This window comes from Stenella coeruleoalba (assembly GCF_951394435.1).
Source record: "Stenella coeruleoalba genome assembly, chromosome: 5".
Taxonomy (NCBI): domain Eukaryota; kingdom Metazoa; phylum Chordata; class Mammalia; order Artiodactyla; family Delphinidae; genus Stenella; species Stenella coeruleoalba.
Genome location: NC_137150.1, coordinates 874,659 through 901,242, shown reverse-complemented (window position 1 = coordinate 901,242; position 26,584 = coordinate 874,659). Strand labels below are relative to the sequence as shown.

Sequence of the window (26,584 nt, the reverse complement as noted above, 5' to 3'; positions counted from 1 at the left end):
TTTGTATCTTGTTGTCCATAATTTGCCCCAACTGGACATGCACGCAGCTATTTCTAGTCCCTTATAGTTTCTTTGTATTTCGTTGCTGGAGGAGATGTTTGTCCAGGTGCAAGCCCTGCAGCAAACGGTCCCAGGTCCCAGGTCCCAGCCTGTCTCAGACTGACAAAGGGCTGTGAAAGGATGGTCCCCTGCCTGAAGGAAGACCATCTCCATGGCACACTTCATACTCCAGAGCTCTCCATGTGATCCGGTTGCAGCTGGACGCCAGCTACGATTTTGCTTAGATTTCTTCCCCTGTTCTATTCGACGCCCTACACTCCCTTTCTCCTGAGAGCAGCCCCCGATACATCACTTTCACAAAAGTACCCACCGGGGCTCTGGGTCTATGGAACCTGGCCCCAAAACACGTGGGGTCAGCAAATCCAAACGATGAGTGGTATTCCAGGTCCTTCACGACACACTCTCTTCCCTCCACTACAGCCAGGGGCCCGAAGGAGATGCAGGGGACCCACCGGAACTCAGGCAGGTGTGGTCGGAGAGGATTCCAAGCTCTACCTGAGGAGCAAAGGGTTGCTGGGAGGTTGACTCTCCCAACCCAAACTTTTCCCTGAGAGAGCAATTTGTCTCTTGGGCCTGAAACCAGGCCCCAAGGCAATGGGAGCTTTGCCAGACACCCAGCTCCCATCAAGGTTAATGGGGAGGAATTTTTCTTACTTAACCATTCTTATTCAATTTACACATTTAAGATTATCCACACAAAGTAGTCTGTGAAACTGCATCCCTTAACAATACTATTAATCATGTCTTATGCGAACAGATCTAATTGAATGTTACTCTTTTCTTCCATGATCCCTGAAGTTCTAGAGAAATAGCTTGATCTATTTATACTCCTCTCTTCACAAAGACAGATTATGGTCACCAAATAATTAAAATGACAATTAGAGCTATTTCCTAATCATAATTCTGCAAACAGTCCTTGGTGAATGCAGGATTTTTTTTTTTTTTTTTTGTAATGTCAGGTTCTTAAAATACACAGTCATTGAGTTCAAGGGAAATTTATGTTTTTTCTCTTTATTCTGACCCCATTTCCAGATGGACTTTTTTTTCTAAGTGAACACACACATTTATTTATTCATTCCTCACTTGTTAGTCTAATATCACCTGTGGACCAGGCACTGTTCTAGGTACTGAAGATACAAAGATGAGAATAGACAACAGACAGACAAAACCCTGCCCTCCTGCAGCTCACTTTCTAATGGGGAGACAGATAAGAAACAGAATACACTGATAAATATACAGTATATTATGATATCAGATGTTGATAAATGAAAGGAACAAACATTTAGCAGAATAACCCCTCACCTTAATGCAGGAGATGATAATTTAGATAAAATTGTGACACCGTGTTTCTCGTCAGATGACAATTTCACCGAGACCTGGATGAAGTGAGAGAGCCAGGCAGATGGGTTTGGGGGGAAGAGCTTTGAGTCAGGGAACAGTTAGTGCTAAATCCCTGAGATGCCAACATGATTGGCAGGTTCAGGGAGCATCAGGGTTGCTGAGTGCAGCACAGATGGCATGATGGAACATGGGGTCGGCAAGGAGGCTGCTGTGTCTTACCAGAGGTGCCAAATAGCGTGGGCAAGTCAGTTCTTTTTTAAAAAATTTTTATTATTTTTTATTGAAGTAGAGTTGATTTACAATGTTGTGTTAATTACTGCTGTACAGCAAAGTGACTCAGTTATATATATATATATGTATATATACATTCTTTTTCATATTCTTTTCCATTATGGTTTATCGCAGGATATCGCAGGATATCCCTGTGCTATACAATAGGACCTTGTTGTTTATCCATCCTGCATATAATAGTTTGCATCTGCTAATCCCAAACTCCCACTCCATCATGTCAGTTCTTCATAATCCCTCCGATTACAGGACAACTGGCTTCCTCTGCCCCCGTTACTAAAGGCTAGTGACACCTTACTTATTATGACAATCAAAAATACGCCCTGCTGATTTCCAGTGGCACACTGGGATGTGGGATTAGTCCCAGTGAAGAACCAAGCTTTCCAACAAGGAAGTGACACGATCAGGTTCACATAGTTGAGGTCACTGTGGCTGCTACATAGAAGACAGATCGAATGGGTGGAGAGTTGAAGAAGATCAACCATTTAGATGGTCCTTACAGTGGTCCAGGTGAAAGACAATAATGGCCAGACTACGAGGTATCAGTGGAGGTGGTGAGAAGCAGCTAGTTTCGAGGCAGAATCTGAAAGTGGAGCTGGCGGGATATGCTGATGTTGGAAGTGTCCTGGAAAACGTTAAGGTTTGCTGTTGCCATGACTGTTCTTGTTTTGCTTATCATGTTAGAAATGATGCACATGGCCATTTTATCCTCTTCTGTGTGTCATTTGTGTGTGTGTGCGCGCACGCGCGTGAGCTTGTGTGGAAGCCTTTACACGTGAGTGTCACTTCTATCCCTGGGTTTCCTCGCCTCGACACTACTATGTTGGAGAACTGTTCTGTCAATTGCAGGATGTTTAACAACATCCCTGACCTTTACACACGGAATGCAAGAGGGCAGTATGATGCATGTAGTACATTCCTCCTAGCGTGACAACCCAAAATGCCTCCAGACACTGTGCAATTTTTCTAGGGAGCAAAACTGCCACCAGTGGAGAATCACTGCTCTCAGCAAAGGTGGCACTGAAGCTGTCTCTACTGGAGTGACCTTGGGCAAGTCATTGAGCCTCTCAGGGCTCAATTTTTTCCTTTGTGTTTATCATACGTGTGAGTAAGATGTCTGCTAACCCAAGCTGGAAACCGTATAAATTAGTTAACCAACTCTGTCTTTCTAAGGAATTAACTTCCACTAAATTTCAGATGAGCAGTGCCTCAAAAATATCTTAATAAAAACACAAAATTAGTTTTTCTTTTGGGAGTGAAAAAATGTCCCCACCAATTATACAGCTCAGTTTCTCAATGTTGGCCAAAATTTGAACAGGGAATATTTGCTAATAGGCATTCCCAGATTCTGAAAAAGCATCTGCAGTTTCCAGGATAATTGAGGACTTATAACCTCAGCTGTCCATGTGTGGTTTTCTGTGGTCCTCATTGGGCAGTTTGGCCCAATAAAGTGTAGCTATGTGTTGACAATATTGAATTATGGCAGACACTGCTAGGGATTATTCTGTTACGTCACATCTGCTTCTTTGCCCAATTAGAGCTGTAGGTAATAATGGTACATTTTCTCTTATCTACCCTGAAAGTTGTGATTGAGAGGTGTTCATGATCAAAAGGATGGCACTCATTTGAATAAACTGAGGCTGAGATGGGCTTGTGTCTCTCCTCTAAGCAGCGTGGAGTTGGAACCACAGCCTGGGCCTCTTCCTCTGAGGTCTGGGCTTTGCTGGGCACAACTGCAAGGTCTGCTTTTTTGCCAGATGTTGAGGAAGCAAGTCAGCACACAGATTTACCATGGGCTATGAAGGTGTATTTACAAAACCATGGATACAACAGAAAGTCAAACCACATTGTTATATATTTGTGTATGTGTCGTAAGATGGCTGAAAGCTATTCTGTGTGTGTGTGTGTGTTCTCTATTTGGATGACCTATATGCAGGGTTTCTACTTTATGAAATCTACGGATGCTTTTGACTAAATGAAAAAGACAAATCAATTTTCCATATGTAATGTCTGCATTCTAGCGTCTCTAAGCTTGGCCACTGCCAGAGAGTTTTAAGGAAAGCAGAGTCAGCTGAATGTACCGGCCTCTTTTGGCTTTTCCTGAATTCTAGATGGCCAGGGATTTCTTTCCTGGCCATACTCATTTCTTTTCAGGCCATACTCATAAATGGTGGATTGATTTGTGACATTGATTAAATTAAGCAGCATATGTACAGAGTGGTCCCAAGAGGACCGTATCCGGTGACTGAGAGGAGAAACCTTGAGATGACTTTCATTATTCTGACAACTAAGCTCTACGGAGATGGCAGTGATGTGGTCCACCATGAAGAAGGCCCAACATTTGTCGAGCATCTGGCCTCTGAAGAGCTCTGTCAATCAGCGTTCTACCTGGAAAGGTGGTTGAATAAGAAAACAGAATACATTTATAACCCCAGGCAGGTCGTCAGCCTACCGGAGAAGCCATTAGGTCTACTTATTGGAAGTTCTAAAAATTTCGTCGGCAGAGGAATTGCAAAGAAATGATTATTCCCTTTATTCTTTCCTTCAACAAATATTTGAACATTTGTTTTCACAGAGCTTATTGCTAGGCAGAAAGGGGAAGACAAACTCAATAGGACATAGGCCTTCTCTTAAGGAGTTCATGAAGTCGTATGGTTCAGACTGACAAGGATAGTTCTCACTGGACTCCATACACAGGACAAAATAAAACTCATCCAGTGACAGAGGAGAGGTCACATATGCAAAATAACAGAAAAGAGTACAGTTAGTTCTAGTTATGAAAGGAGATGTGTTTAGTGAGTATCTTAATTTGGGGGCTTCAACCACAACGAACAGAACACTGTACGCAATTAAAAGTGGCTTAAACTGGTGCTGGGGATCTTGTTAACATGCAGATTCTGATTCATTATTTCTGGGGTGTTACCCAGGACTCTGCAGTTTTAACACGTTTGGAGTTATGTTGATATAGTTCGTCCAGTGGCCACCCTTTGAGCAGCATGGACTTTTAAAACAAGATTTTGTATTATCTCACATAACAAAAGTTCGGAGGGAGGTAGGTGATGACAGGGCTGATTTAAAAGCTCAAACAACATTCATAAGGACCCAGGCGCTTTCCATTCTTCTTCTCCCCATCTTCAGCATCATGGCTCTGTCTTCAGGCTTTTCCCTCAAGGTCTCGAGATGGCTGCCAGGGCTCCAGGCAGCACACACAGGCATGACAAAGTACATGAGCAGCAGAAGATGAATAGTGCTCCTCTTGTGATTCTTTTCATAGGAAGAAAGTCCTTTACTAAAAAATTCTTGGCACCAAGCTTCCCCTTAGTTTCCATTGACTGAAATCGTGTCTGATGCCCGTCCTTCACTGCAAAGGCTGCGGGGAAAGTGAGTCTGAAGCCGAGCAGGACCCTGTGGGGCTCCTGGGCATGGAAGCCTTTCTGTGTCGCCCAGTTTCTTGTTTGTAAGGAATAGGCTTCAGCCTCCATGACCTTCCCTGAGTTCCAAAGGGCAGGTTCAAACAGTTGCTAATCAGGGAAGGGAGGGGATGCAGAGACAAGGGAGGAGAAGCCAAGACACAATAGCGCAGCCTTGGGGCAGGGCCCTGGTTCCCCCTCAAGGGATATACATCACAATATCTTTGAGCTGTTTTGCAGATACTGAAACCCTTTGAGGTGGGAGAAGTTAAGGTATGCTGCCCACAGGCATGTAAACCCCAGACGAGATGTAACCAGAAGGTTGATGATGCCGACTCCCACTTACCTCCCCACTAACCTACCAGCTGATCTCATCCTTTTCTTTGAACCATTACTATAAAACTCCTCACTGCCCCTCCAGGTTGAGACACACAGTTTTGGGAGTATTTGCCTGCTGTGGCCCCCTTTGCCTGGCAAAGCAAGAAAGCTATTCTCTTCCACTTCACCCAAAACTCTGTCTCTGAGATTTAATTCAGAACTGGTGCTCAGAGGCTAGACTCCGGTTGCAAGCGTTCAGCCGCTACAGTGGGATACGGGCTCTGATGGCAGAATGCTGGGGAGGAGAATGGTCATTCTGCTGGGCAGTCAACTGCATTCATCAGTGGGGCTGGCGTTCTCTTGGCCATGGAAATCTTGCAGGGCTAGGAATACCCCGCTGAGCTGGCACAGGGAAGGGAAGGTTGCCATCCATCCTATCACGTGTCACTTAGGTTATGTCAGAGCCATCTCGCTCTACGGGTGCACGCCTCACCCCCCTTTCTCTTGTCTACATTCAGAACACTAACCTTTCTCACCTAGAGGACTGTAATTGAGTCCTAAATGACCTCACTACCCCATCCCTCCATTTACACCTCTCTCCATCCTGCATAGAGAGTCAGAGACTTCTAGCCCGCAAACGCGACTGTCATATACCTTGTTCAAAATTCTTTAATGGTTCCTCATATCCTTCATGATAAATGTTAATATTAAAATATTAACTCCATAGTATAGTATAGTCTTCAAGCGTCATTGAAATTTCCTGTCTACTACTTGTCCCGCCAGCTCTCCCAACACTCTCCATTAAAGGTCAATGTCTTTGATGTGTGTGTTGGGGGGTTCCCTGGTGGCCTAGTGGTTAGGGTTCTGAGCTTTCATTGCCGTGGGCTCAGGTTTAGTCCCTGGTCGGGGAACTGAGATCCCGCAAGCCACGCAGCATAGCTACAAAAAAAAAAAAAAGGTCAACATCTTCGACGTTAAAGAGAATACTGATTCTCTTTAGTATTGCTAGAGACCAACGGTTGCTAGGACCAACGATTACATTCTTTGGGTGTAAAGTCATCTACTTAAGAATTCCTTTCAATATCTCTGCAGATCATGAAAAATGATTATTGGAATTCCCCTCATTTGGAACGTCTACATTTTCTGATCTACTCCATGTGCTAGATACTTAATTATCAAGGTCATCCTCAAATATGCCCGGAGGCTGCTGTGCAGACTCCGGGGTCTTTCCACTCACTGAGGGAGTCAGAGTCATTTGGAGTCAAAGTTCGTATTTCCTTAACATTACCCTTAGTTTGCCTTCCCTTCCATGATCAAGTTCTACCCAAGACTGGAAGATTGTCCAGCTGACCGACTTTTCAATAGGCATGGTTTTTGTTTATTGATGTCTCTGCCCAGCCTCTCATTGCTTTTATTATTCTGCCAGATGTGGCTCATAGACTCCTTCCTTTCCCTTCCTGTCCCTCACAGCCCCTCTCTCCCCTACCAAATCCAACACGGAGCCTGTCCTATCTTAGGTGCCTAGGAAATGCTCTTTCCATTTTCTTTCTTAGGAACTTATTTAACACCTCTTATCAGGTTTGGTGCTAGGGGCTTAAAGACCCAACACACGGCTCCAGACTTTAGGTGATCACACGTGTTCTCCGTGGCCATGTGAGTCTGATGATTGCCATATTGAAAGCATGTCCACGGAGCACTGACAATGGGGAGGAAATAGTTCTTAGGTCTTCCTGATGGGTTAGGAAAGACAATTTGGGGAGGGTGTTGGTGACAGAAACCTAAAAGCAAGGAGAACCTGGCTGCAGAAGTGGAGATGCCATTTCCCTAATGATTAGTGATATAGAGCATCTTTTCATGTGTTTGTTGGCCATCTGTATGTCTTCTTTGGAGAAATGTTTATTTAGGTCTTCTACCCATTTTTGGATTGGGTTGTTTGTTTTTTTGATATTGAGCTGCATGAGCTGTTTGTATTGTGGACACAGGGTGGGAAGGGGAGGGTGGGATGAATTGAGAGAGTGGCATGGACATATATACACTACCATGTGTAAAATAGATAGTTAGTGGGAAGCAGCCGCATAGCACAGGGAGATCAGCTCGGTGCTTTGTGACCACCTAGAGGGGTGGGATGTGGAGGGTGGGAGGGAAACGCAAGAGGGAGGGGATATGGGGATATATGTATACGTATAGCTGATTAACTTTGTTCTACAGCAGAAAATAACACACCATTGTAAAGCAATGATAATCTAATAAAGATTATATTAGGAAAAAAAAAAAGTGGAGATGCCAGGCAGGATCCCAGTGAGAGGCACACGGGTGTGGGGCATTTGAAAGAACCGTGAGCCGCTAAGCTTGGCTGGACCTAGAAGAAGTGGGAGTGGTAGAAGGTGAGGCTAATGAAAGAAGCAGCAGATCATGAATTTGGAGGCTGTATGGGAAGTGCAGACTTTTATCATGAACCACTGAAGAATTTTGAGCATGGCATGTCACAGTCACATCTGCAGGCTAGAGGGTCACTCCAGTCGCTGTGCTGAGAAGGGAGGGAGGGGGAGAGAGCCTTTCAGGAGGGAGTTCAGAGTTCAAGTGAGAAATGACCATGTTCCGAATCAAGGCAGCAGCAGAGGGCGCCTGATAGCGTGGTGTGGACCATTAGAGAGCTATTTGGGAGGTACACTTGGCTCTGTTATGTGATGCATATGCAAGAGAAGAATATGCCTTCCAGGTTCCTTCATACCGAAGAGCTCCCCCCTCGCTGGAATGCTGCATGACTTCTTGGGTACAAAGTTGTATGCCACACATATCCAGCAGCCTGCAACTGTAACGCAGGCTTGATTCCTGGTCAAACTCTCTAGCACACGCCTCTCCCCGCTGAACTCTTAAGGAATTGAATACCATCGCTCACAGAAGCAGAACACTGGCCATGTGTGAATATTGCACTTTTCCTCTTGGGTATGATCTCTATTTTTATTGAACAACTGTCAGTAGACCATGCAGCGTTGCCAAAAACACACCGAAAATAGAATGAGGCAATTACCTCAGCACAGATTAACACAGAAAGTAAGATTGCACTTATGTAATGCTCACCCTCCAGGTACCGAGACCAGCCTGCCGCTGATTTCTGTGTGTCTGTTTAAGCATCACAACAGCACCATCCCTGACCACGTCGGAGGGACCGACTCTCTCCAGGATTCCCTCTTCCTGTGTTCTCTAAGCCTTTTCTCAGAGCAGACACCGGAACACCAAGTTGCTCTCAGGGATGAGTTCCCATCGAGACGCTGCAAACATAGAGGGATAATAGTAGCTAAGAACATTTCAGCACTCCTCTGGTGTTTGGGAACTACTTGTCAGTGAACTTCAGGAAAATACTTGTTTTTTTGGAGAACGTCAGGCCTGAGAGGAACTTCGCGGATGACTTAGGCCAATCCTCTAGTTTTCCAGAGGAAATCACTGAAGCCTAGGGGATTAAGTGACTTGACTGTGACTTCCTTTGTCCCTTGAGTTTAGAGAGAGGACTGAAACCTCAGCCTCCAACCCAACAAGGGCATTTCCCCTACACCCCTGGCTTCTTGCAAAGAAACAGGGACGATAGGAAAAGCTTCCCTGTCAAATCCCTAACACCCCCAGTGGGTGGAGAAAACTTTAATGCAAAAGAAGGAAATCAGGACTTCCCTGGTGGCGCAGTGGTTGGGAGTCCGCCTGCCATGCAGGGGACGCGGGTTCGTGCCCTGGTCGGGGAAGATCCCACATGCCGCGGGAGCGGCTGTGCCCGTGAGCCATGGCCGCTGAGCCTGCGCGTCCGGAGCCTGTGCTCCGCAACGGGAGAGGCCACAGCAGTGAGAGGCCCGCGTACCGCAAAAAAAAAAAAAAAAAAAAAAAAAAAAAAGAAACAAGGAAACCAACCCCATAATTAGTTACAGCACCGACTCCAGACCAATTAGCAGATATATTGCGCTGGCTTCCATGAGAGCTACAGAAGGAGAAAAGAAAGCCTGCATCAGCCACTAGAGCCTCACATGTGGGTCTGCTGGAATGATCCCATTTGCATAAAATCCAGCTAATAACAAAGATAGCTACCACTAATTGCTAAGGAGGGCCACTTGGGCGACTATTGTTAAGGTCACCCTGCTTTTTCCCCCCCAAATCTCTGGCATTGCAAACTGAGCTGGCTCATTGCAGTCTATTAAACTGTAGTCATAAAATGATTAACCTCACTGCTGGAACTCTGACCACACCTTGTCAGGCCGAATCTTATAGCAGAAAAGTAACAGGGGGGCGTGGAAGATAATGGAGATCTTAGGAACAAATGGGATACCTGAGACACCGTGATGATTCTGTCCTATGCACCTAGGTCCCTATTATTTTAGTTAGAGAGAGAGAGGCTGTTCGCCAAATACATTGATGTCATATACACTATCTCTTGATGTCATATACACTATCTCAATTAATTCTTAAAACCGCCACATGAGAGGATTATTAGAAAATGTTGTCCCTTATAAGCAGAGAAACTGAGTCAGAAAGGTTTTGAACCTCCCCGTTTGGACCTTTGCAAGTTTAGACCCACTTAAAAAAACTATTCTGCAATCATTTCATACTTACAGAAGAGTTGCAAGTTTAAGCCAGAGCATTCTCATAGACCTTTTACCCAGCTTCCCCTAATCTTAACATTTAGCATCACCAGGTGGACCTAACTTTGACAGGTTTTTTGAGACGTAACTCACATATCATATAATTCACCCGTTTAAAGTGTACTGTTCAATGGTTTTTCTAGTACATTAACAGATATGGGTAACCACCACTAGAGTCAACTTTACAACATTTTCATGACCTCAAAAAGAAACCCCATACCTTTTTTTTGCGGTACACGGGCCTCTCACTGCTGTGGCCTCTCCCGCTGCGGAGCACAGGCTCCGGACGCGCAGGCTCAGCGGCCATGGCTCACGGGCCCAGCCGCTCCGCGGCATGTGGGATCTTCCCAGACCGGGGCACGAACCCGCGTCCCCTGCATCGGCAGGCGGACTCTCAACCACTGCGCCACCAGGGAAGTCCAACCCCATACTTTTTAGCTATCACTTTCCTTCCCCATCCTCCACCCCAACCCTAAGCAACCACTAATCTGTTTTATGTCCCTATAGCTCTCCTGGCCATTTCATATGAATATGATTATACAATATGTAGTCTTCTGTGACTGGATTCTTTCACTTACCATAATGTTTTCAAGGCCCATCCGTGCTGTAGCATGTACAAGTACTTTATTTCTTTTAATGGCCAAATAATATTCCACAGTATGGATATAACATATTTTTCTATTTGTCACTTGATGTATATTTGGGTTGTTTCCACCTTTTGGCTTTTATGAATCACGTAGACCTATTCTAGAATCAAACATAATCAAAATGTCTACTGTATTGCTAACAAAGCTGATTGGAGAACATGATTTTAGATCTATAAGGACCTGGAGGGTGTCCTAATATATCACTCTTGAATTAAATTCACTTATCCATCCAGATGCTAATTAAAGACCTTTCCTTGAGGGCAAGTCCTCAAACACATGGCAGGGGGCAGTCCAAACACGCATGGCCTATGGATTTACCATTACCAAAAGGGGGGAATGTAATGGATAATGCTGTTTCTTTCTTCAAATTCATCAAGTCGGTCATTTGACCTGCTCCTCTAGGAATCAGTAGGGGCCAGAGAGATGACTTAGGTTACCTCAGAAGCAGACCCTTGAGATAAAGGTGAGAGTTCAGTTTCTTTGGAAAGTTCTATTAGAGGTCCAGGAAAGTGAAACAAGGAAGCCAATAAAGGCTTCACTTTTGAGCTAGTTAGCGTTGCGGATAATTGGGGCACAGTGATGCTGAGGGCCTCTGGGAGACAGTGTGGAACGTGCCTTAGAGTCATAACAGCAGAGGAGCTGTGTGGACTCTCTACCCATCAACTCCCATCAGTCAGTGGGGGAGAGGCAGTCAGACTACCTCTAAACGAGTTAAACTGAAAACACCAGTAAATCATGTTTGCCTCTGTATTTCTGTAGCCTTTGTAATAGTCACAGGCAAGTTTTACGAAAGCTCCACCTCCGACCCAGAGGGCCCACTATTGTAGATGTGAAGGTCACAGACTCTCATGGCCCTTCAGTGCCAGGCTTTCTTCTCCGATTCACTAATCAAAAGTTACGAATATAGCTTCTGATCCCTTCTCTCTCCTCTGCTTTTTTTATTGGCTCTCAAGATAAGGCAGGGGCAGCAACCAGCAGCTCTTCACATTAAGCAGCATATTTTGCTGAGCTGGGACTTGACTCCTAGTTGCTACAAAACAAATCTAAGTTTATATGAAAGGTGACAAACTCCATGCCCTGTCATTTATTCTTTTTATAGCATGCGCGATACCAAGAGTCAGCAAGTCTTGTTGATTATGTGAATCGACTAGAGCAGAAAGCATCCTAGTGTAGAGATTTCCTGTGTCCATAGTTAGAAATTGTTTGTTTTAATTAAGAGAAAACTAATTCCACTGCTTCTGATTACTACATACATTTTTACAAAGAAACCCATAATCCCAGTATTAAGAGGGATAAACACAGTTTATCCCTCTTAATACTGGAGTGCATATTACTCTAGACAGGAGTCTAAATACATATGGATGTAATAAAAAATGTATTATACTTTAAACTCATTTTTAAACATTTAACGATTGCCAAAGAAAAACATATGCAGATTTTACTATGCCCTAGGCACTGCACTAAGTTCTTCATAAATACTATTTCATTTAAAGTACAACACTATGAGAGAAATAACATCAACCCAATTATTGGAGGTCACGGTCACGGCTGGCACGTTGAAATGTCTGACTCTAAACTGAGATCTGTCCATTCCAGATTTTAATTTTCACTATTCTCTCATCCCTGCAGCTGATTTTTTCAATTAAAATTGTATTATAACCATCATTCCTGACAATATTCATCTATCCACTACAACAACTGTTGAATGTCTGACTAATACTCCATTCATAGTTCTTCAAAATATTTCACCATTTCTCTCTTGTTAAGACATTTGAGTTTGGTTTTGTTTGTTTTGAATTTTCTACTAGTACCAATATAAACAACGGCAATAAATACCCGGTAGATAAATCTTGTTGTACATCCTTAATTACTTCCTGAGGATGAATTTCTAGAAATAGAGTCATCGGGGCAATGACATACAAACATTTTATGCTTTCAATAGTAAAATTTCCCTTCAGAAAAACTATACCAAATTACACACCTGCCATTTATTGATCTGTGAATTCATTTAAAACAAAACAAAAAAACCCCCAAATAAACAAAACTACAACCTTTCCAATCTCAGTATCATCTTAGAAATAGAAAAGATCTTAGGAGTCTTTTTTTTTTTCTTTCTAATCTCCTACACATTATGGACCTTTTTCACAGTGCATACCTGGTCTGGGGTATCTGTCCTATAATTCACAGAAAGTGGAGACAGAGAAGATGATTTAAAATATCCCTAAAGCACAAACAGTCAGCAATGAAATACTGCTCTAACAGTTCAAAAATGCATCCAGAATAGGAGAGACTCATGGGGAAATGAGGAGATCGCGGCGGGATTCCAACATACTTGACACAGGTCACAAAATGATAACGATTTTCTGGTCCTTCTCCACCTGGAATGGGTTTGCTCTAGGTTTTGGCAGCTGAGTACATACCACTTGCCGTATGCAGTTGTGCAACAGCTCGGTTTTCTTTGCCTTTGGAGATTCCACAAACAGAGGCAGGGTGGTCAGTGGGAGAAGAAGATTGTTTAGAAACAAAAATGAATTAAAGAGTGTTACATTTCTAGGTCATAGGGGCTGTGAGTTTAACTTTTTGTGTCTTCTCTTCCACCCAAACTCTGAAAAATTTCATCGCTGAGTCCCTTTAATTTTAGAGACACTGGGATTTAGCTGTGTTTGAAGGAGAAAGTGACCTTCCGCTGGTTAAGCTTTCCTTGAGTACGTTACCCATTAGATACAAAACATGGCTGGATGTTGCAGTGGAAAAAAAAATAATAATACAGGTCAGTGAAGCAATAGAAATCTATAAAAAAATCTATAAATATGTAAATTCTGCGAATGATTGGCAAATACAACTGTGACAGCAAAGAGGAGGAAAGATTAATTCTACCTGGTGAGGGGATGAGGATAGGGGTGGAAAAGAAGGTTGTATCTGTAGACCGTGGCAAGGCCGGGTCCTATGGACCTTTTTTTTTTTTTCTTCTTTGGGTGTAGATCTGATAAAGAATTGCAATCATGAAACAGTAACATTATGAATACCAATAATTTGCTTTAATCGTACACACACTTTCTTCGGGGACATACAGACTCCATTTCGGCTGCACGCTCAAAGTCATCCTGGAAGAGGAAGGAAAAATTGAAATTTCTCACACCTCCTCTGCTTTGGGAAACTGGATTGATTGGGGGTAGGGCTCAGGGTCCAGGACTCAGTCCCAAAACTTTGGGCTTCAGGAGCTGCAGGGGACCATTCTGGGGTCTATCTTGTAGTCTTCGGGGCGGGGGTATCCCACTTTATTCACCCTACCGCAAAATCGCCTAGCGCAATACTTAGCACCCGGTTAAGCAATGGTTTGTCCGAAGGATTTCATGCATCAGCCTTTTTCCCTGTTAGAGGACCATTCCCCTATCAGCACGTTATGCATCCTCTGCCAGCTCGGCTCATCTCCGATCTCCAGAGTTAGAAAAGCAGGGAAAGCATCGGCCCGGAGTACCCTGAGAGTGGAGCTCTGCCGGGGGGCGGGGGGGCCGGGGGAGGGAGGGAGGGCGGCGAAGGCGGCGGGCCGAGCGAACACTCCCACCTCAGCTCCCTCCCCCCGCAGCAATCGCCCAACCCCCGCCCTCTCTCTCCATCCCGGACCACCGCCCGGGAGGCGGGAGAGTGGCGCCCGCGCCGCCGAGGCAGGCTCCGGCGGTCACGTTCGTCCCCTGCAGCTTTTGCAGTCCCCTCCTCCCTCCTCCCCGGCCCGGGTCTGGAGGCGATTCCCCTCTAGCGACTGAGCCGAGCGTTTCTGGGCGAGCGGCGCTTCGCCCCCTCCCGGCTTTGTCTCCTCCTCCGGCGAGGCTCCGGGCCCGGAGCAGGGTCTGCAGCGGCCGCCGCAGCGGCGAGAGCCCAGCGGTGCCTCCCGGCGCGGCCGCCCGGGGCCGCACCCTCTCTCGGCGGAGGCGCCGGAGGACAGCGGCCCAGCCACGCACCGCCCGCGTCCCGCGCACCAACGCCGCAGCCGCCGCGGGAGAACCAGCCCACCCGGCCGGCCGGGTCGGAGGCCGGCAGCCCCGCTGGCAGTCGGGTGGGGACGGCGGCTGCTACGGGTCTGGCAGTGCTCCCCGCGCTGCGAGGATGGAGCAGCCACCCCGGCCGCGGACCGGCGCAAGGTAAGGTGCAGCCGCCTGTTGCTTTTCGCAAAGCGCGGCATCGTCCCCTCGGCCCGGGCGCCTAGGCCATCCCTCCCGGCACCGGTAGAGGACAACTATCACCCCATTTCTGAGCCTTGTCCAACCCCCGCCCCCTCCCGGTTCCCTGGCGCAGATCCTTGGAGAGATTCCCTCCTGGCGAGTTGGGGGCGGGGGTGGGTGGTCTACCCTCTTTGCTCGCGTGCCGCTGGCTGCAGTGCAACAGTCTGCAAACTTTTGTGCCCCCTCCCTGCGTGCTGCTCAGCCAGTGCGGTGCAAGTTGCGTGTCCAGTTCTCGCTGGCGCCCTTCCCCCACTCCTCTCCCCACCCCAACCCCGAACCTCCCCTCGCCCTAGGCATCTGCCTGTTTCTCCGTGCGTTCTTGCCAGTCGACTTTTCGCTCCCTGCAGCTCCCGCTAGAGAGGCGAGGGTTTGGGACCCAGCGGGGCTGATCCTGCCTGTAGGGGTTGAGTGGGAGCGGAGATGGAGAGGTAGTATAGGTGGGACGTGGGGGAAGGCTTCCCCCGCCCCTGGGGCTCCGTCCGGCGCGGCGGGAGTCGGCCCGCTCTTCCATTTGCCACCTCCAGCTCGGGAATGAACCCCCTGGAGTGGCTCGAGGCTGTGCGCCGTGGGAAGGCAAGTGCAGCTGCGGGTGGGTGAAGTAAGTGGTTAGGGGAGGGACAGGGTGCTGGTGAGGCGGGGGGAGGAAGCTGAGGATGGGTATGGATCTGGTTGAGGGTGGACCAAAAGGCTCTGCTAAAGGGGGCGAGGGGCCGGCCCCAGGCCGCCTTCAGAGGTGGAGGAAAAGGAATTTGAGCCTGGGGGGGGGGGCGGGTGCGTACAGACAGATGGCGGAGGGGTTGATACCTGAGAAAAGCAGAGGGGCAGACCCGAGCTCTGGAATGCCGGGCCCCGGAGGCCTTGGGAAGGCAGGCTTCTGGGTGCCTGGGATGGGGCGACCTTTCTCCCCGGGAGAAACAGACCTCCCGATTCTGTGTACGTTGGCATCTTGGGCGGTGACTGAGTGGTCAGATCAGGGACCAGGGGAGCTTTTCCCTGCTCGAAGAGGACCCCCGTGTCCCCTCCTTTCTCCGACACCGGCTTCCACACCCTTCCACTTCCCACGCCCACAGTCCCTGCCCCGCACCGGGGAGTTAGGGATGTTTCCACGGCCGCAGGGTGGGAAGGGGATTCCGGTACTCCGGCGGCAGGCTTGGGTGGTGGGTTGGGGATAGTCCCAGCGCCTGGCGAGTAGACCTCGGTCCCAACTGGTTGGAGGACAGCGCAGGGGGCGGAGGCTGCAGTGGGAGCCCCCGCCCCCCCTCTCCCGCCCCTCCCCACCTCGCACCTGGGCGGAGCGAGGGACTCGGGGAGCCCCAGACGCCCGGGAGGCTCGGTAGCGCGGCACGGAAGGGCGTGCGGCGAAACGCAGGGCGCTGGGCTAAGGAGTGTGAGCATCGGGTGAGGGGAGGCCTGGCTCTCAGACCCGGGGCCCCAGGCAGAGGTTTGTCTGCCCAGCTCTCAGCCCCCCAGGTAGATCCTCTGGTTGTTGCAGACGCTTTGGCGGATGCGGAAAGGCGAGGCGCTTTCCTCCTTTGCACCCCAGCAATCTGGAAGGGGGCCTAGACTGCTGTGGCGAGGCAAGGGCAGTTCCTGGGATCCACTGATGCTGGCGGGGAACACCCCGGGCTGTCAAAGGCCTGGAAGCACCTTATTTAACCTTTCTCTCTCTGAGGAGGTGCACGCCCCTCTCAAAGTGGCGCCTTGGGCTGAGAATCCAATTCCCGGCTGGTTCCAACTGGCTCCATAGGAGGCGAATTTGGAGGTTGCGTAGGTCAGGAGCCCCGTAAATCCCTCTGGTCCTTCCTGTGCAGCTCTCCCACGTGCAGGCTTTGAGGGGCACCACCGGCTCTGCGGTTGCCCTGCGGACATCTTCTGCTCTCCGGACCCGAGCTGGGAGAAAGCAGAGCTCAGCGCAGTCCCCTTTTCTGGGCCCTACGCCCTGGCCAGACCCTTCCGGAAGAGACGTCGACTGGCCAGGGCTCCGGAGGAATCCTGAGTTCGGTCACTCCCATCCGGGCCCCCCCTGCAGCCGCGAGCTCCCTGTCTCCCTACAGCAAGCTCCGGAGTCCCAGGCAGCGGATAGGGGATGCCCTCGGAACAGGCTGGGGTGCACCTGCTGAGCGCAAACTCCACACCCTCCCAGGCCAGGCGTCGAGGGGGATAGAGCGTTGGCCTCCTCCGAATTCCCTGGATAACTGAGGTAGGATCCCAGAATTAAGTCCCTCACTCGGCACCACTGAACTTGGGACACCCGAGGACCTGGTTCTTTCTGGGTGCTTGTCGCCTGGTTTTGTGCTTGGGCCACTTGCTTTGCCTGTAGAAACAGATTGGAACGTGTCCCTCGGCGACTCTTGAAGGAAGACTTAAAATCCACACCAAGGTGGTTTTTTCAGATTGCTGAGCTATTCTCGGGAGACAGGTAGTAATAATAACCACCAGCATTCGCATTTACTCTGTGCCAGGCTCTGAAGATTTCATTCATGGGCACTAATCCTCACAACCGCCCTGGAAGGTAGTTATTACTCCCTTTTTATTGGTGGGGAAACTAAGCCGAGGAGAAATTAATTTCTTTGCTCATTGTCACCCAGCCAGTAAGTGGTGGGACTGGGTAGAGAACACTGGTGTGTCCCCTTCTTTGAACCCCATTTGGTACCAAAGAACCTTTGTCCCAGGGAAGCAGGGGTGAGGCCCCCCGTTTTCTACTCAAACCCCAGGCCATGCTGGCAGTGCCATCCTTGCACTGGAGGCCCCTGTAGCTGTGACCCTGGGGAGACGGATGGTGCATATCCCCCCTCAGAGCCCCACGGGGCGCACCTCCAGAGGATGGGATCCTGGCACCGGAAGCAGATTTAGGGAATTGGCTGCTGGCACTGGATTTCTTTTCTGAATCTTCTGGAGGACATTCCCTTTGTAAACGTGAGGAGAAATGGAAGGGGGATCCGAATGTGAGCAGGGCTCTGCTCTAGGGACACACGCTGTAGACACAGTATTCTGCAAATGAGTCCCTTTCTAGTGACTGAATCACAGAACATTAGAGTCGGCTCAGGTATCACCCATCCCAATCCAGAAGCCGGGAGGGGCCTTCTTGATGTGGTCAGGGCCACACGGTGTGTTTCTGGTACCACTAGTACTAGACCACTGTCTTCTGACCCGTGGTCAAAATAAGCTCTGTTTATGCATGTATAGATTAGGTTCACTGTGGCTGTTTTCAGCATCTTAGAATTAATTCATGAAAATTTAATTAGGGAAACGCTTGTTTATTTAAAAAGTAGACCCTTTTGCTGATTTCTCATAAATGCCTCCATCTGCATAACCAGAAAAAGCCGCTATCATAGAGTGGATAAGCCACCACAAATGTGTGTCTTTTGCCAAACATTGCAGTATGCTACTGATAAGCCTTCCAATAAAAAGATTAACTAACCATGCAACCCTTTAGATGATTCTAAACAAAATTTAATGCATTCTCAACCATTTTAGCCAAGTCCTTCTGTTAAGTTGAGTGGCTCTGTCCTGCCTCAAACCCAATTATTTGTGAAAATAAGAAAATGTTGGGGCTTCCCTGGTGGTGCAGTGGTTGAGAGTCCGCCTGCTGATGCAGGGGACACGGGTTCGTGCCCTGCTCCGGGAAGATCCCACATGCCACGGAGCGGCTGGGCCCGTGAGCCATGGCCGCTGAGCCTGCGCGTCCAGAGCCTGTGCTCCGCAACGGGAGAGGCCACAGCAGTGAGAGGCCCGCGTACCACCAAAAAAAAAAGAAAATCTTGGACCTCAGAGAGAAAAATCCTTTTGCATGCAATGAGATGATTTGGTGTTATTTCTTCGGGATTTCTGACCATTGCGTTAAACTTTAGGCCGATGTCAATTTGAGGCAAAATCACATCTTTCTAGTGGACATACTTGAGGCTCAGAAAGGGGAAAATAATTCTTTGTCCCTTTCTCACTCCCTGAGTCCCTTTAACAAGGGGACTTTCTCTAGCAGTTTAGGGATTCCATATGCCCCTAGGCATTCTTGTAGGACAGAATTCTGATTTCTAAGAGCATCCTATGTCTTTTCTCTGTAGCTACAATACTAGGATGTTCTCCCCCTGGAGCTGAACCAACAAAAAGTCAGTAAACAGAGAGGGGAATTGGGAAAGCCTGTTTCTCAGAGTCACATTGTGTGTGTGTGTTTGGGGGGTGGGCGGTAGCTAAGAGTTACAGGCGGAGGGTGGAAATTTGGTGCCTGTTATGTCACCTGAAATAAGATTTCCATCCCTGATGCTATGCTAAACGAGGACAGAGGCCCTCGGGCAGTGATGGGTAGGTTTGGCGTGAAGGAGGAAGAGGTGAGGATGAGGGGTATGGAAAGGAGGCTTGGCTGATGAAGGGCCTTGGGGTGGCAGAGATGACCCCGGAGAGCCTGCACTGAGAGATGCTGTCCTTCCCCCCCCTTCCCCTCCTACCCACCTCCTCAGTCCGCCATCTGTGTTGGGTTGACTGATCTGAATCCCAGCGTCCTCAGTTATCTCAGGGGAAGCATTCACTTTCTAGAGAATTCATTAGAAACGCATATTGTTTTTATGGAAGGAGGGGAAAATGTGCACAGATGCCTCAGTCCTCAGGGAGAGCCCTGAACCTCAGATCATCCCAGAAGGGTGATCTTCTGAAGGTGGGGATACCGCTTTAGTTGGATTACTGCAGTGTTAGAGAATAAAAGATGTGGCATTGAAATCAGGTGTGACAACGTCCCAGAGAAATGGTTTCTTTTTTGGGAACCTCAGGAAGAAGAATTCTTTTGCACCTGGGCAGAATCCTGGTTTCCAATTCCTAGCTTTTCAGGGGTGTCAGGGAGTTAGCTGTCTCCTTATCCCATGAGTGTGGTCTATACCCCCTCTACTTACTTACTCATTCCTGTGTGGCCCACATAACACTTCTAATGGGGCAATTGGTTGGGGGTGTATTTATTTTAATCATATAAACACAAGTTTGTTGACAGAATAACAATTATTATTAAGCAACAGGCTCTGGGCAAAGGTTATTAAAAAAACGAAACCTTTTTATTCAGAACACAATGAATAAATATTTGTATGCGATACACAGTAAGAAGTATTGATAGGAGTATTGGTTTTGGTGAGATACTTAAAAATAAAAGAGAATCAAGAACCAGAGCATCTGAACTTGACCAATTTTTAATAACAAGAGAAGCCAAATAATAAGGATCTGTGGGATTTGAAGAGGATAGCAGGGGGAAGAAAAGAAAAAGAAAACATAAGCAAGTAGAACCTGAGAAGCTATTCCCTGATGGATTTTATTTTAAATAAAAACATAATATCTTAATCTATGTTTAGATTTGAATAATCCGTAGGATTAATAGCGTTAGTATTTTATCTTCAGATTGTGGCTTCCATGAGCTTTATTCTACAAGTGACTGGGAACCATGATGGCAGCCCTTGTACCTGCCATACTAGTATCTACCTACCTGTGCTTTGTAAAAACCTGGTGAATTAATACATCACAGCATGACATATGAAATGACCATTTGATATAAGAATGAAGTCTGCAACCGTCTCAAGAGCTGACAGGCCTGGAACATATTTTCCCAAAGTGAATAAGCTAAGAGTAAGGGCTGTATAATTCATTAAAAAAAAAAAAGAAAAAAAACAAGACTACATATTGAAAAAGAACCACCGGGATAAAAACAAGATTTTTCTCTTTCAGAGGATAAATTAACAGATAAGTTTATAAAATTTATGGTTTCAATTTCTCCTAAGCTCTCTGAGATGCCTTTTATATTAATACTTGTCCAGTGACAGTTTTTGAAAAAGGATCTAAGACACTTTTTGAAAAAGGATTTATGCCTTTTTAAAAAATTTATTTTATTTATTTATTTTTGGCTGTGCTGGGTCTTCGTTTCTGCGCGCGGGCTTTCTCTAGTTGCGGTGAGCGGGGGCTACTCTTCGTTGCGATGCACGGGCTTCTCATTGCGGTGGCTTCTCTTGTTGCAGAGCACAGGCTCTAGGCACGCGGGCTTCAGTAGTCGTGGCATGTGGGCTCAGTAGTTGTGGCTCGCGGGTTCTAGAGCGCAGGCTCGGTAGTTGTGGTGCACGGGCTTAGTTGCTCTGCATCATGTGGGATCTTCCCGGACCAGGGATGGAACCCGTGTCCCCTGCATTAGCAGGCAGATTCTTAACCACTGCGCCACCAGGGAAGCCGTGTGCCTTTTATTAGAAGTGAAATGGAAAACAAATATAAAAAATAAAATATTGTGAGTCATTCTCAAGCATGGAATAATACAAATTTAGATTGGTTTCCTTCTTTCTTTCTTCTTCTTCCTCTTTTTTTTCTTTTTAGGTCACTGATAGAATTTTCATTCTGCATGTAAATAATCAGTACCTTGCTGGCAGAGACAGCTGGACAAATATTTCCCCTGGTAGTAGCCGGAAGAAGGCACAGGGCACTTGTATATTTGTCCAGAACTAAAGCGCGAAGGTCCTGGCTTCCCCTCTAGTTTTTTAACCTCAGTTCTGGTCTAGAAAAGCAGTCCTTGCATAGGCCTGCATACAGCGGGCTCACCCTGGTAGCAGTGACTAAGCAGTATCCTTTCCTTGGCTACACTGGGAATTTATGCTCTGAGGAGGATCCTGGTCCAGCTTGCTGACCTTCCCTAGACATCTGGTCATGAGCAATTACCAAGCAGGAATGTTTCCCATCCTTTCTACAGATTATATTTAAGCTTGGGTTGGCAAAGTCGCGTCATCTCCTGCCGTGGAGTGTTTTGTAGTCATTTATTTGGGTGGTCGGTCTGTGTTTTAGTTGCTTCTCAAAAACACTTCCTACCAACAAAATTAATACCCCTCCCCAACGAAAGGTATAATGTAGACTCTTGGTGCTCAAAGCATCTGCTACAAAACTCATGAGAGAGGGATGGCTGAGAGCCAGCCAGGTCAGGAGGCCCAGGAGAGAGGCCACAGAGAAGCAGTGGGGGGGGGGGGGTAGGAGAGAAAGGGGGTAGGAGGCGCAAACATCAGGGGAAATGGGCCACCCAAAGGAAGGGGGCCCAGCGGTTAATACAGGAAGACTGAGAGATACTTGCTAAAAGCCAAATCCAAAGGATAAGGAAAAAAGGCGTAAAAATAAGAGAAGATGAAGAAAGCTAATGGGTGTGATAAAGGCCTGAAGAAGAGGTGTACAAGTTATTAATAATGCACCTAAATAATTCCTCAAGGTCTAGACCAACCCAAAGGCAAGCTGAGACCTCAGCCAGAGGGCAGGCTGCCTTTCCCACACTCCCTGTCCTTGGTAAATGTGGCTTCTCCGTCACCAGGCCCAGGGCTCTTAATCTTATTTATGCCATGGCGCCCTTGGGCAGTCTGACACATTTAGGGAGCCTAGAATGAATGATGTGTTTAGATATATAAATGGCAGTACATAAGATTATAACACGAGCCGTGTAAACCATTGTGACCTACTAGTGTACGCACAACAAGATCTGATGGTGGACCCGTGGGATGAGTATAATGCTGCTGTGGGTGACTGCAGACCTGCACCGTGATAGGAGAACATCCCACCTGTCTGTTTGGGTGGCAACATCGCCGGTCGCGGTACTGTGCTCAAGGCCTGTGGCCTGCATTTATAATAGAGTGAAACGCGAAATTGTCGTTCAACATTAGTAAGCAAATTCATGACTTTCGTCCCATTCGGGTTCCTGGATTGCTTGAATCCACTTGATAGATGCCTTGGAGGTCTGCGACTGGGGTGACCATATCATTCATGACCGGGATACTTTTGAGAGTAAAAGGGGGTATAGTTGTTCCTCTAAGAAGTGGGTGTGAATTGGGATGGGCCTGGGCAAATTGTAGCACAGGGGCCCTCAGCTGTGGAGACCTCCTTGGGGTCTGTCTTCCCAGATGAGTTTTCACTTCTCTGGCCCAAGGAATTGGCATTATCCACCCTATTCCTAGGGGTCACCCTTGTAGATTCTGATGGGCATTGGGAAGTGGAGAACAGCTCTAGGTGAAAGGAGCCACGTGTCAGGGCCACAGCCGGCCGATGGGATGCCTTTGTGAGAACTGGAAAATGGGCTTCCTTGGAGCAGCTGCGGCTTCTGGCTCCTGGCTGGGTGAACACTGGCCTGCATTTCATTTCCCACTGGCTGTCTTGGCCGCATGTCCTGAAGCCTCGGCCAATTTCTCCTGAAGTGAGGTTGAATTATTAGACTACGGTGCATTTCAGCCCACAGTTTCAACTTCTCCCAACAGTTTTTTTTTTCAAAGCAGAGCTGCCACAATGGCTTTTCAAGGTTCACTTCCTGTCCCTACCCACTTCTTACTCATCAGGAAGTGGCGTCAGTGTGGGCAGGTGGATGGAGACCCATGGGAAGAGGCCAGGATCTGGAGAATTCTTAAACTGGATCATAAGGCCTCGAGTGACGGAGACGGACCGAGGTCACGGAGTGGTCCCTAAGCACGTGGTTCATGTTGTCCTGTGCTGGGGGAAGATGACAGCAGGTCCCTGAGCCTGGGGATCGCCGTGCGTCTGTCTGTGCCGACTGGTGAAGTGGAACCTGCTTAGTAGAAAAGAAGTCTCTTCTAAGAAAGCCTTTGACTCTGCAGGGGGGATGCAGCATCTCAGGAACCTTGTCTTTATGTGCATGTAGAGCATTTGGTCAGGAGCCGGGCAACCAGCTTTGGCCCTAACCAGCTTGGTGGTGATGGGCTGGTTAGGATGACTGCTCTCTGCTCCCTTTCCTCAGACAGAGGACGCTTGCAAGCTAGATGGTTTCTAAAGCCCCTTCCAGTGCGGTGGTCTGCGAGGGCATTTTTTAATTTATACTCCATTCGCTGGCCTTCGTCTTTAAGCGGGTCCAGGCTCACTTTCTTGCTCAGAGCTTCCAGACCCTACGTACCACAGATCCAACAATGACAGATGGAGACACTCCGCCATCCTTAGGGTCTGTGACTAGAGTGAGGGGATGGGGGTGGGAAGAGTAGCTGGGAGGCAAAGGGATAGACTAGGAAAGCAGTGGACCAACTGATAACTTTGCAACAATAATAATCGCTCAGGAGAGCTGGAGGGAAGATGAGTTCCTAAAATTTTGACTGTGTGTTCATCTGTGTCTAACTCTTTATAACCATGTAATCATGTCAGTCCCTGCTAAACACTTTTCAGTTCCTCCTGGTCGTCTCCAGGAGGATTACATCCTTACGATGGTTTAATAGGTCCTTCGTCACCCGGTCCTGCCTGTCTCTCCATCTGTCATTCTCCTGGGCACACCTACGCCCTGGTGTGTTCGAGCTGGTGTGTTAGTACTAGTTAGCAGTGACAAGGCTTCTCACTTCTTCTCTGAAACTCTGCCCTTGGTGATGCCACACGGTAGCCTGAAATCAGCTACGGCAGGGGCATCTACACCACAGAACCTGACAGGCATTATAAAGCAGTGCTGTTTTCCCAGACAGTCCCTTGTTACAACTTGACTAGCACACACCACTGCCCCTGCCTCTCCCAAAGACTTGCACTTCCTGCCACAAAAGCTTCTCTTTCCCCTCTCTCCATCTGCTATTCCGGACTGCTGACAGCTCATCTGTCTTTCTTTCCTTCTCTCTTGCTTTCCCTTCTTCTTCCCCTCCCTCCCCTCCCTCCCCTCCTTCTAAGTGTCCATCCACCTTCTCATATAGAGGCTGCCAGACTCTGTTCTCATCCCTCTTCTGCCACTTCACAGTCGAGTTGAGTGAATCTGGCAGAATTTCCTAACTTTTAATGTGCCTCAGTTTTCTCTACGTAAAATGGGTATAATCATTGGTCGTTGTGAGGCTTAAATGAGTTAATACGTATAAGGTACTGTGAATAGTACGTGATAAGTACCACTTAAAAGTCTTTGTTTCTAGTATTGATCACAGCATTACGGATCGCTTGCTACGTACCCGGCACTGAATATTGCACATAGGAAGAGAGGTTCAACAAAACAAGCACAAGACAAGGTTTAAGAGCCTTGAGCAAAGCCTTCTTCCAGGCATATCAGAATGGACTTCATGGAGTCAGCGGCATTGAAACTGAATCCTGAAAGACTGATGGCAAAAACCCACCAAACTGGCAAGACAGACAGAGGCATCTCAGGAGGAGCAGAGTCACATGAGCACCTGCACACAAGAGGGGACAGCATGGTCTGTTAAGTCTCTGTGTAGCTGAGCGTGAGGGCATGGAGGGAGAGGGGCTCTGATCGTATCTGGGTTATGGTAACATCCACCGGGGAGTCAGCTGCGGTCTCCTCTTATTTCTGCCTTTCTGTTGCCTGCAGCAGTGCGGGTCTGAGCTTCGGATTTGCCCAAAAAATGTCAGACGTCCAGATTTCTGTGCCAAAGCTCGTAGTGGTAATGGTTAATGGTAGAACGCATTCAATCAAAAAATAAACAAAATTAACAAACCAAAGCCTACCCAGAGGCTATATCCAGTCTCCTCTGGGAGAACGGGATTCTAGGTCCTCAGGCTGTGCCACGATAAGGTCTGCAGTTGTTGGCGCTGTGTGGCCCACAGGTGAGAGTGCCTCAAGGTCTCAGAGCCCTGGTTTTCTGCCAAACGGCCTCGCCACAGAGAACCTTTTGGCTTATGGAGATAAAAGCCATTGCAAAGAACCTGACACGTGTTAGAATTTTTCCCAGAACCCACGGACTGGACTGTGGCAAAGATGTCCCCTCAGTAGAGCCCAAGCCTGATCTCAGTCACCCAAAGATACCCGGATAGCCTTACCTGCCTTTTTAATTTTAACAATAGATGGGGGAAGAGAAATGTAGGAGTATTTTTCTCCCCCTTCATTCTGTTAAAAACATCACAAGGAACTTGACATTCCGTTCTGGAAGGCTGGCTGTCACAGATCCAGCTGAGAGCGATTGATTGCTTCTGCTTGGATCTAAGGTCCTGGGGAAAAGGTGCACTCAACTTCTATGCGGTGTGTGTTGATTGTTCCTTCGAGGCGGGGGAGATTCTCTGAGAAGCAGTCAGCAACGCTAGGTGTTAGTCGGGGTCCTGTCAAGAGCTGCACTTACGTTTGTGAAATTTCCTGTCTTTTTTTTTTTTTAATTTTATTTATTTATTTATGGCTGTGTTGGGTCTTCGTTTCTGTGCGAGGGCTTTCTCTAGTTGTGGCAAGCGGGGGCCACGCTTTATCGCGGTGCGTGGGCCTCTCACTGTCGCGGGCCTCTCTTGTTGCGGAGCACAGGCTCCAGACGCGCAGGCTCAGTAGTTGTGGCGCATGGGCTTAGCTGTAGTTGTGGCGCACGGGCTTAGCTGCTCCGCGGCATGTGGGATCTTCCCGGACCAGGGCTCGAACCCGTGTTCCCTGCATTGGCAGGCAGATTCTTAACCACTGCGCCACCAGGGAAGCCCAAAATGTCCCCTCTTTTGAGTACTTTCCATTCCAGGCTGGCTTTGATTGAGCAGGTTTTAAGAAAAATGATCAAACCTTAGAAGAGTGGAATTATTTCTAGTTGAGGGAGCTTGGTGGATGCTGGCTTCCGCGAAGTAGAGAGGTGGCTAGGCCACCGGCCTGCTTCATCAGGCCTGATGAAAAGCACTCTGTAATTGCAGCTTTGTGATATAATACATTGAATCCTGGTGTTATTCTGATTTTGGGTTATCCGTATTTGTTTCCTCGTATTGTCTGATTGAACTTGATCACGAGAAGCTTTGGAGTTGCAGGCAGGCCT

General features: G+C 47.8%; 1 protein-coding gene across 1 annotated transcript in view; it reads left to right on the top strand.

Moving 5' to 3' along the window:
* Window positions 1–2,212: 2,212 nt before the first annotated feature.
* The window catches only part of LOC307186694 (uncharacterized protein), a gene marked incomplete at its 5' end in the record, with an annotated part of 104,063 nt that continues 79,691 nt past the window's right edge, over window positions 2,213–26,584 (top strand). Inside the window, 2 exons of the mRNA XM_079922119.1 lie at window positions 2,213–2,329; window positions 14,173–14,825. Of these exons, the coding sequence (XP_079778245.1) occupies window positions 2,213–2,329; window positions 14,173–14,825 (770 nt within the window). The remainder of the gene's footprint in view (window positions 2,330–14,172; window positions 14,826–26,584) is intronic.